At 36.1% G+C, this 12,237-nt stretch overlaps 1 protein-coding gene across 3 annotated transcripts in view; it reads left to right on the top strand.

The window, feature by feature from the left end:
* Window positions 1-12,237, top strand: part of LOC149410007 (modular serine protease-like) — a 59,866-nt gene that overhangs the window by 22,115 nt on the left and 25,514 nt on the right. For all 3 annotated transcript variants that reach the window (XM_089648748.1, XM_089648747.1, XM_089648745.1), the window contains exon 7: window positions 8,337-8,464. In XM_089648748.1, coding sequence (XP_089504874.1) covers window positions 8,337-8,464 — 128 coding nt within the window. The remainder of the gene's footprint in view (window positions 1-8,336; window positions 8,465-12,237) is intronic.

Genomic DNA, 12,237 nt, shown 5'->3' with positions numbered 1-12,237 from the left:
TGACACCTCCGAACCGCTCACGTCAGAGGGAGAGGTAATGCACCTGTTGGAATATCCCAAATCACCCCGCCTCGCTTTCTCCGACGGACTACGTTACTGACTGTAAAAGGGGAATTTTATTGCGTCCCTTGTCATGATGCTAAACGCGTGCATGTTTCAAGAAGGTTTGCTCTGGTGGGGCTTTCAACGTCTACTAGCCGCCAGGCCTACTATCCACCTCACGAAGGCTGCTGCAAAGGATCTCGAGGGATTTCCAGTCGAGTTGCATCAACTTCCGGGTAAACCCCGCTTTAGTATGTGTTCGTCCTCCGATTTTGAACCCTCGTTCATCACGCCGACGTCCCCTCCACGCGATTTTGAAAGACTTGGAGCCCGTTCAATTAAACGCCTTCGCAGCGAACCAAGGCCCAAACATTCCAACTTGACATTAATTTTCATACTGCCTCTCGTGTCCTCTCACCCGACCCGGCTCCGCGAAAAGGGATGACCTTCCGAACTCTTCGTGATTCTCCATACAACGTTGACGCCCCGAAATCGCGTGATGAGGAAAGTAGAAAATCTTCTGAGCCGAGGAAGTTGTGTGCTTTCCCAAGACAGCTTACAGACAACATACTCCAACGGCGAGCCCTAATCCGAGGCCAAAGGTATTTGGGAATTTGTTAGTGAACAAAGTGTAAGGTTATACAAATATTATTAATTTTATTTTTTATTTGTTTTGAGCATGAGTTGGTTGCAGCTAGTCGCTTCCATGTTGATTTGAGGTGCCTCTGCGCGGCTGCTAACTCGGTAGAATGTACGACTTTTGTCGTCAGACACGGACGTCAAGTGATTTATGGGGGTCCCTTTTCTTCCTTTTGGGTCGTGCGTCGACACTAACTGCTTACAAATAAGTAGGTCATTGGCCTCGTGCTAAACACAGCTGTTAGAAGCAAGCAAACAGTTCTAAATGTGATACTATCTTATCAGTATCGCAGCCTTGTCCGAGCTGCTGGTTGCAGCCCCATCTTCGTCGCAATTTTAACGTTCTGGAAATATATATTCATGCAAGGTCACTTACCCAAAATCGTAATATTACCAGTCCAGTCGGGATATCGACGACATGTACATTAATCCACGTCCAGGAACTGTAGGTATGAGTAGAAGCCCCAAGTGGTACTCCTCGTAGCGCGACGCGTATACTTCCTTAAAAGGTCCCCGGCGATTTGTGACGAACTATCTCAAAATTCACGAAAAGACTCCAACCCGTGAATTTAATATTGTCTAATTATGAGTTTACCCTTTTTTTGGTTGAATCTAATTAAATTTTAAAACACTTTTAAAACACAATTATTTCAATTAATATTAAAACCACTCTAACTTCGAGAAAATGCCTTGATTTTCTAAATACACAACTTCACTACATTTAAAACTCTATCAATTTAGTTTAAAAATGGCACACAAAAGCTGTCGCGACATAAGGATCTCAAAGACCGACTCCAACCAAGTTAAAACGAAAAAGGCCCCGATTTCCTCCAAACAACGCTATTTAATAATGTTTTTTTTCGAATAAATCGACTTAAAATTTGTGCGACTTTCGTCTTTATGAATTCGAGGTTTCACTCCCCGTTAAGTTAAGAATTGCATAACCCCGTTTCAGGTTTTTAGGTTCCCGCCTTCCGATTTGAGGTAAACACCTACCAACCTGCAGAGGCGGGTACAGGCGCGTACTCGGTGGCCTGACCTTCGGGCGCCCTCCCGTAATTGATATCCGGCGATGTAGACTATTGCGCAAAATTATTTGATTATTTTTTCTCGTACACGTGTTGTGTCCGTAATATTGGTTGATTTCCGGCCTATAGACTAGGTGTAGCTCATTTCTATATCGTTGTTTTTGAAATCTTTCCGAGAAATTCGCTATTGATATTGATAATATAATCGATAAATTATCCCAACTAACGGAAGCTTTTCACCCATTATGTCCAGCGCTTGCGCAATACAGTATCCTTCCTTGTGTGCTGCCTTCTAGCATTTGATTGGTGTCTACACGATCCGTGGGTGATCCCAGGACACATATACCTTCCTCTCGGTGATGAAATACGTAGGCATTCGTTCCAAAATTTGATTCGAAACGTTTTTGTAATTTCGCCTACCTGTTTTGACTCTTTTCGTGATATCCGCCGCATATCTTCTGGTAATCTTTCGTAACCCATCGCTGTCCACTACCCGAGTCGTTGAAACCCCTTCCATCATGAGCTAAACTACCTTTCGGGTTTCTTTTCGATTCCCGGTCCTTTCTTTTCGGTGATCTACGCCCAGTACATCCCTGTTTTTACAGTTTTTTGCGTCTAGTTTTAGCCCAACCCATATACTCTTTTCTCGCTTCATCTAGGAATTTCAATATATTATCCTCGTAACTTTGTTTACGCGCAAAAAAGGTCGTAAAATTTTGATCGTTAATCAAAGACTTCGTGACCCATTAACTTTTATGTCTTTTCTTAATTACCCAACTTGCATCTCCCCCGTGTTAATATAATTAGGCAATTTCGGCCAAACGTCCTATCTTAAGTTAAAATTTGTGTTCACTATCGCCACTTGAAACAGCACTCAGAATTCCAGCGAACGTTAACAATCCTCTCTATGAGGATCGCCTCGTAATATGTCTTCTGGACCAAAACATTTTAAAACACCCTCTTCTTTCACCAAACCGCCACCCCCTTTTTCGTTATCGATGGTTGGGTATCGCTTCGTTTCTGCCTTAGAATGCAAATTTATCGTCGATTCCCAAGTGCCTTTGCACGCGTCGTGAGACCGGATCCCAAGGTTAACTCAACAGTAAATCAACCTCGAGTGTATCGTGTCTTAGACCGCCCTTAGTCTCCGTGATTGGCGAAAAATTATTTAATTGATTTTGGGAATGGTCTGATTCGTTGAAACCCAACGCGCCCCTTTTCAATTATCACGTGGTTAACACCTATTACCGACGTAGGTTTCTATAATAAAGCTTCTAGTATGTCCCAAAGATGTCCATAGTCTGTTCGTTTCTCCCTATTCTCTGAACGTATTTTAATTTATGAAAAAAAAATTCTTTTCGTTCTTTTACCCCAAACAGGTCCATTACAAGGTTCTACCATTTAATGTTATACCTAACATAATGCACATTAGCTTAAGTTTAAATATTAATACCAAATATAATTTTTAGGATAGATAAACCTTTTGTTCATTTATTAACCACTTTTTTGTCAGTTTAGGGCAGTGTTCCTCATTATTTTTTAAGTTAAAGTTTTCGTTAAATTTGTTATAAATCACAGGTATCAAATAGTCAAGTGTTCTGCTACCATACTTATTTGATATTAGTGGAATTTTCAGGCCTTTTTTTTTCAGTAAATCTTGTTTTGTGACTATGCACCAATGGCTTTTTGTACGCATTTCCTCCCGCATTATCCATAATTATAATAAACCAGAGAAGCACTTTAATTGGGAGTAGGCCCTCAGAGCCATACAGTAATTTTAAGTTGTTTCTTTGTTTGTAAATGCCAGGTTTAACATTTTATTTTAATTATAGCAGTTTGTAGATTTTGAATGTATTTAATATTAATATTACTCGAGTGTCCCCAAGTTCGAATTCCATATCTAAGTATTGATTCGACCATAGAATGATATATAAGTTTGAGAGTACATCGAGGCAATACAAATTTTAATTTATAAAAATTACTCGCCAAACATCGGAGCTGGTTACAAATTTTGGTCACACTTTTGTCCCATTTAAAGTTACTGTCTACGATTATGCCACGGTAAGTATATCCAAATTGCAAAATCAATTTTTTCACAGCAGCAAATATTATCCATTTTTTATGTATACATTCAAAATTATGTGCAGTCATTTAAGGTAAGTTCCACATTTTCAAGCTTGGTGATCTTATATACATGCATTTAGTTTTTTTGACATTAATAATTAGTCCTACATCATGAAACCATTTAAGTAGCTCGTTAAAGTCAATTTGTAATTTTTGAATAGCTATTTCAGGGTTTTCATTAGAGACAACTAATGCAGTATCATCAGCAAAACTGAATCTACGGGCTATTTAAAAAAGTTTAGACATGGCAATTACATATATAATGTATAATTTTGGTCCTAAAATTGACCCTTGTGGCACCCCTGATTTAATAAATCTAAAATTACTCATTACATTCAAAATCTTTACATACATTTTTTATTTGTTAAATAGTTTTTGAAAAATGATAGGAGTTTACCACGGATTCCTATGATTTCGAGTACCTTGATTAATTGTGTTTGGCTGAGTGTATCGAAAGGTTTTGAGAAATCAATATATAATACTAGTACATGTTTTTTTGAGTTAAGCTCTGAATTTATATAATTGGAAAATTTTTCGAGCAGTCTATCAGAGCTTTTTTTTTTTTTGGAAGCCATACTGACATTCATCAATAATGCCCAAATTATTTAAATATCTATCCAAATTTATAGATATATATTTTTCTAATATTTTTTCTAATGCGGGTTATAAGGAAATAGGCCTATAATTATTTATTACGGTGTGATCTCCATTTTTAAAAATGGGCCTTATGATGCTGCATTTTAGTTCAGCTGGAATGTGACTTGTGTCAATAATTCTGTTAATTAGGTGAGTAATTATAGGACCAAATAATTTAACATATTTTTTTAGATCATACATGCGAATTAGATCCACGCCCGGTGTCTTTGAATTTTTCATTCTTCCGATAATGCATTCAGTTTGTTCTGCATTAGCTCTTGGTAGGTACATTGAATGTTGCAAATGTTCTTGCTTCAACCCAGACGCTCGAACATTGCATTCGTGCAATAACTGATTTACACCCTCGTCAAAGAATTTTGCAAAGTTTTCTGCCACCACATCCGCAGTTTGGGAATTTAAGAAATATTTAGATATGACTTCATCACAATCGGATTTATTTTTCCTACCCAATACTTGATTTACTTCATTCCATGTTTTTTTAATGTCCTTGAAACAATGTTTAAATTTGTTATTATAATATATTTTTTTGTGTTTAATATTTTTTTATTTAGTTTATTTCTGTATTTCTTGAATTCGATTTCATATATTTTATTGTTAGGCGTGTTTTTCCATTTTCTCCATTATGTGTCACGTAGTTGTATATTTTCAATGAGATTAAAATTTATCCAGCCCTTTTGGTTATTACGCTGTTTATTTGTATTTGATTTTGTTTCAGTACTTTTTTCGTAAATATATTTGGATTTCAATTTAATTTCTTCATAAATTAAGTTAGGTTCCGTTATGTTTAGTATTTCATTCCAATCAGTGATTTCAATAAGTAGGTCGACTTTTTTTCCGATATTACAGTATATTTCGTATGGTGCGATTTATTGGTGGTACCTGCCTCATAGGTAGAGAAAAGCATCGTTGTTGCAATAAGGTAGTGATCCGCTATTATAGTTTCACATACACATGAGCTGATTTCATTTGTGTCTCTCTCTCTTACATAGATATGATCTAGACATGTAGCCGTTACATAGTTAGTCAGTATGGCTTCACGGGTCACGTCATTAATACATTTTAAAAATCCAAATTTAGCCATAATGTTTTCATATTGCATTACAATTGGTTCCTGATAATTTAATAAGTTTATGTTCGTATCCCTAATACCATAACAGATTCTTTAATTTCAATATTTCCCAATATTACATCTAGCTCTTCAAGAAATATTTTTTTATTTGAATTAGGTGGTCTGTATATTGCCAATACATGTAGACGTTTATGTTTTTTGACAGAAATAGTTCCGTAGACACATTCAAATTTAGTTGGCATTATGTTAATTTGTTCAAACGTTAGATGATCTTTCACATATAAAATAATCCCGCCGCCGATTTGTTTTTTCAACAAAAGTAATGAGAACTAAATCCCAATATTTTGTATAGATGTATATCATTTTCATTAATCGACGTTTCACAAAGCGTGATTATATCAATATTACTCAGAGAGCTAGAGATAACGACAAGAAACGTATCCCAATATTTTGATAAGGATCGAATAGTTGATTGCAGTTAAATTATTATTTCCCGAAACATGTTTTTTGATAATCCAGTTCTCAAAACTTTGTGTGCGTTCATAAGCGATTTCAGAGATGTCAAATTCTCCGTTTAACTCGCCATTTTAAATAATATTTTAAATTGCAGCAATAATTTATAAACATGTTGTAAGAATTTAAATAAACATATAAGTAGACAAACATGAAGTAGGACCACGAATATAATACCTCTACATATATGAGTACAATAAGTATATTGGAGCATTAGAATAAATTTCAGTATGCTCTTGTTAACACTTTGGTAATAGGACAATACATTTAAATATATGTTTAATGGTAATTTTCGCATGGTTATGAAAAGTTTGTACTTGAGAAGTAAAATATAAAAATTATTATTTTTAGGAGAAGGTGATAAGAAGTAGTAATGTAAAATAATAGTTGTTAACATTATTTTCATTTTTATATATATATTTTTTTAAAGTACTAACATACCTAGTCATATTCTATACGACTTTGGGCGATAAACATAATCTTTTTGAAGTAGGGGCAGGTTGGGTTATTTGCTTTATGGTTAGTATTTAGGTTCATCTTGAGATTTTTGTTTTGGAAGATACAATTGCTGCACTTTTCTTCTTCATTTTTATTTGTACATTCCTTCCATTCATGGTCCTTTGCGCAATGCAAACACGTTGCACTTTTTTCTTTGTTGAAGCATTAGATTGCCGTATGTCCAAACTTAAGACAATGGAAACACTGCGTTATAGGGTTTGCAACTTCAACACGTGTTCTGTTGAATCCAATATTAATTTTTTCACTTTAGATGAGGTGCGTCCTTCATTGTCCGCTTGTTTCCAATATGTAGTTTGTAAGTCCATTTTGATTTTTAGGTTTTAAGATTTTTATTAATTTTATCGTGTTTTTTGGGTTATTTTCCATAATATCTTTTATACCTTCATTTTGTGTTTTTAAGGCCTCAATTATTACTTCTTCAGATAAATCTGCTTGTAAGTTTCTAACGAAAATTTTTGGTTTTTTCTTTTTTAATTCTTCTGCGACCATCTGTTTTTTAAGTGTTTTGTTAATTTCTTCTGTCAATTTCTCTGCGTGGGCTTTTGTCGGGCAGGATATTATAAGTTTATTTTGTGCGGCTTTACGTACTCCGTTTACAGCGATTCCCAAATTTGCAATTTTAATTTTTTTGACAATTTGGTCTTTTATTACGTCTGCAGTCATGTTGTCATTTTCACTTTTTATAATTAGTGAATATTTAGATTCCGGGATTTCTTTTAATTTGCTTGCGTAAGTTTTTCCTCCCATAATACTCGGATTTTCAATTTTTTTCTCGAGCTTTTCAATCTATTTATCATTTCTGTTTTTTCTTCCGTCCATTTTTCTTCAAGAATTTTAATATTAGCTTCCAGGTTTGTTTTTGCTTTGGCGTCTTGTTTAGTTGATATGCTAGCTATTTCACTCTTTATAATCTCAAATACGGACAGCATGTCCATAATGAGTTAGGCTAAATACTACTTCTACTATTGCGCTCTCACTCCCGCCAAATGCTTTAGAGGACGTAACAACTTTCAGTAATATAGTTTCTTACTACAATACGGACAGCACGTCCATAATGAGTTAGGCTAGATACTACTTCTACTATTGCGCTCTCACTCCCGCCAAATACTTTAGAGGACGTGACAACTTTCAGTAATATAGTTTCTTACTACAATACGTCCACTCACTACCGTTGACGGCGGCTAAATGATCTGAATATTTGCAGAAATAGTTTTGTTTTCAATGTTTCTGGCTTTCATCCTTCAAGGGTATTTTTTATGCCTTTATTTCAAATCGTGGAGAGAGAAAAGGTGAATTTATATATTAATTTAGTTTAAATTGGCAAATTTTCGTAAAGTACATCGAAATTAAATTTTTAAATTTACTAGCAATGTGCCGATACTCTGATTAAACGTTGCGGGATCTATCTTTCAGGATGGAAAACAAAGTCTGCTCCTTGTTTTCCCAAGGAATCTGCAATACCCAAAGTGCAAACATGTCCAGGAATCCAAATCAGAGTTACGGTTTTACCAGAGCTTTGAATGGAGGCTAAAAGCACTCAAATAATGCATATAAAGTAATCATCAGGACGAAGAAGAGAACTTGATTGTTCCCGCTGATTTCACTAGGTTGATGAGTTTAAATATTGCTGAACATATGTTGTTATACACAATACAACCTTTCTTTCTCCCGCAGATGGTTAGTTTCCTTTTCCAAACAAATGTTATGGCCAGTCCTTTAATAATATGTATGATGTTCTTTCCTAGGTAGTGGATTGTGCAGATGCGTCGGACGAGGATCCGGCTCTTTGCACGGGGGTTAAAGGTTGGATAGCGCAAGTTCCAATTGCTCCCCCGGTTCCCGTAACTCAACCACCTGTTGTCATTCCTGATTTGTACGTATATATTTTTACTAGTCGGATTATGTTTTTGACTTTTTAACGAAATGGCATATTCAGTCCGAACCATCAGTATTTCAGTATCATTGATTGATAGTAAGTATCTCAGACCGGCTCAGTTATAGAAGCTCAACAGATGCACGAGTAAATATGGATTCAAATACATTGGGTGGCTTATATAGGGCTAACAGATTCTTCAACAGTGACCGGCTGCTAACCCTGTAAAAATATCAAATACGCCCAGCAATTGAATTTGAGAGCCACCTCTAGGCCATTCTTGATATACCTATTCAATTCTGTGCAAAAAAATGTCGGACCTTCTTATTGACAATCCAATCTTAACAGACCGATTGTCATCTCTATTAATACAGTATAAACATTTATTTTACATCAGATTACTAGCGATGGGAAGGCTGACAGAGATATTAAAAGAAGGGTAAATGCAGGTAACTCCATTAATGGAGGGCTGAACGCGGTTGGCGCTAAATAAAATGTCCAAAGAAGCGAAGCTAGTAGATGTAATGATCTGCGCTTTTCAAACTTTTCTTTCTGCGATGAATTTTCTTTAAGTTCCATAGGTAACTTTTCCAAAAGGCTTTGATTATGTATATTTCCGGGGCAGTGGCGGTTCGTGGTCTTTTTAACAGGGGGTTCAGAAATTCAAGAGAAGATAAACATATCTAATTAAAATTTACTTATTGTTGTCCTTCGTCAAATAGTCGAATACGTCAGCAGTCACACAACTTAAATAAAGTTAGTGGGAGGGGTACCTACATATTATTGTTTTTAAATCACTTTACACTAGACACAATCATTAGATAATGAGAAAAGTTTTAAAGGAATTAAATTGTTTAATGTTTTTATAGCACTCAATGTATGTTGCTAATTATTATTGTTTTTTCGAGAAGAATAATTTCGTAGAATATATAATAGATATTTTAAAACATAAAAAAAATAAAGGTGGCACGAAATAAATTTAGTTTTTTTTTCACTTATATGAAAAATCCATGCGCCGACTTTTTGCATTTGAAAACACTTCAATTACGCGGGTATTAAAATCAGGTATAGAGGTTATCAGTTCCTTCTCTATACTAATCATACACAGGGCATTTAAACGGTCTTGGGTCATTGTATTTCTAGAAAATGTCTTTACTTTGCTGAGTGTGGAAAAGCAGCGCTCACTTTCAACCGATGTCATTGGTATCGTGCAAATGATTTTGAGTAATGTAAGAGTTTCACTGAAAATGGACCGTAAAGAGCATTCTACAAGATATTGCAGTATTGAGAGGGCTCCATCGGCGCCGTACAGTTCTTCGCGACCATATAAAACAATCTGTTCGTTTTTCAATTTAACATTTTCGAGGAAATTGTAGGTTTTCACTATCTGCGTAAAATCTGATTCAGGAAATTTTTTATTGTAGTAGGAAAATTTTTCTGGGTTAAATAAATGGGAGGCTACGAGGTGGTCAATAAACTGAAATCTGTCTTTCGATTGGATTAAAAGAACATCACAAATTTCCTTTCGCATGATGGAATATTTAACATCATTGGGTCGGCGTTTTTACTGCGGAGAAGTTGGTGGAATATCGTCTCGAATCTTCCCGATGGCTTTTTCGAAATGAATAATCCCGTGCAATATTTTGACAGGGTCTATTGATCGCTTCTGTAACCCTTAAAATAAAATATGACAGTGGGGTAAAATAACTGCGAAAAAATTTAGCCAGTACAGGAATTCTTCATTTGTTAAATAAGAAAGAAGAGACTGAGCTTGGTTATATGTATTATAGTCTCCGTCTTCCAAAGCCATGATAGCCTCCATGCACTCTTTGAGCGGTTCCAAATGAGAATGGATGATCTTCACAGTTTCGGTGTTATAGTTCCATCTGGTCGGTGGGGCGGATGGTATTCTTTTCTTGACGATTTCTTTTAGTAAAGTCGAGCGTTTCGGTGATCTTGAAAAAAATACAGGAAAAGCATGCAAGTTCGAAAAAAAGTTTTTCACCGTGTGGTTAATTGCTGCGGCCCTTTCTAATATTAAATTTAATTGATGCGCATAGCAATGCACATAAAAGGCGTTCGGAAATGTTTGTCGAATAATAGTTTGTACCCCTCCCACTTTTCCACTCATTACGGCAGCGCCATCATAACTTTGTCCCACCAATTTATTGGCACTTATTTTTAAAATGTTTAGTTCGCTTAATATTTCGGCAGCGATGGCTTTTACAGTGTGATCTTTTGGTGTCACTAGCTTCCAGAAACGTTCATAAATCTTACTGTTGTGGACGTACCTTAAAATAATCACCAACTGCTGAATTGTCGAACAGTCAGTGTATTCATCTGATTGGATGGCAACGTAATCGGCTTCGGTCACTTGCTTCATTATGTGTTCCCGGCACACTTGCAGGATGGCATCCAAAATGTCATTTTGCACACTCTTGGATGTTCCTTTGAAAACACTGGTTCCCGACAAGTGTTCTTTCATAGAATGATCGATTTCGGCTATGAAATCCACCAGAGCCCGGTAGATCCCCGGATTTACCGATTCCGAATACTCATCGCGTCCTCGGAGTGCAATTTGAAAAGCCCCACAAAATTTAACACAATCGATTAGTCGCGATAGAATGTGCCTGTTTTTATCAACTTGTATGTTAAATTCTCTTATCGATCTTCGATAAGCAGAATCCAATTTCTGGCGTATATCGAGCCTGCCAATGGATGCCAATTGCACTTAATTCAGCAAATGGATTTGGGACACCGAGTGTTTTTTAATTTTTGATGTTAAATGCGAAAGATCGTTTACTCCAATTTTACACCACGATGGGTCGCCTCCAAAAACTAAACGGGGGAAGCAAAATAACCGATTGGTTTCCTCGCAACCACATAACCAAGTACACCTCGCGTACCACTCACGTTTAAAAACTCGAGTGAATTTCTCGGTTTTCGCGGCACAAACCTGCTTTAATGAGAGGTCAGGACGCGGAGGCCCTTTATTTTTAATTTACAACCTTTTTTCATAAGTATTGGCATTATTTTTTATATAGACAACACTGTATTCCGCCATTGTATAAAAAATTTATGAAAAAATATTCGCGACAACCAATAAACGCAAACGCATATATAAACATATACGCAAACGCTTTCAATTTGAAATCCGAAAGAATACTGGAGATGGAGAACTGGAGAAGACAAGACACAAAATTGCATAACTAGCGACGACAGTGGGGCGTTTGCCGAAACTTTCGCAAATATAATTAAGGAATATAACGACTTATCTAAAAAAAAAAAAAAACGAAAACAGAAATCAAAATCGGTCTACTTCAATAGGTAGTAGATTTAAAAATGCCATAAGCAAACGGTTGGAGAAATGCAGAAACAAGAAAACAAAAATATGTACAAAAATGACTACAAAGTTAAATACCATAATATAAAATAAAAAATAACACTTAACTTGCATCCCTATGGTTCAAAGGTCAAACGTCGGCCGGTCAGTCCGCGAAGTTCTCGGGTTTCTTCGGTTACATTCGTCAATGTTCGGAGGTCACGTGATATCATAACGCGTGTTCGACGCACACACTTTGTCTTAATTTTGCAAAGAAAGACCAAATTTTGTATATGTCACCGTCCTAGGGTCTGTACCGGCTAAGATTATTTTGTATGAAGAGTTTGGCGCGGATTTCAACTCGCACAAACTTGGAATAGGTATCGTATTTTTCGGTAGCGCGGGTTTTGAAGGCGAAATTTTAATAGCGTGCTATCTATAATGTGCTTAT

Source organism: Hesperophylax consimilis, chromosome 28, assembly GCF_061612785.1.
Source record: "Hesperophylax consimilis isolate HC1 chromosome 28, BYU_Hcon_1.0, whole genome shotgun sequence".
NCBI classification, from domain to species: domain Eukaryota; kingdom Metazoa; phylum Arthropoda; class Insecta; order Trichoptera; family Limnephilidae; genus Hesperophylax; species Hesperophylax consimilis.
Note: the sequence above shows the minus strand (reverse complement) of the source record. Positions and strands in the feature narration are given on the sequence as shown.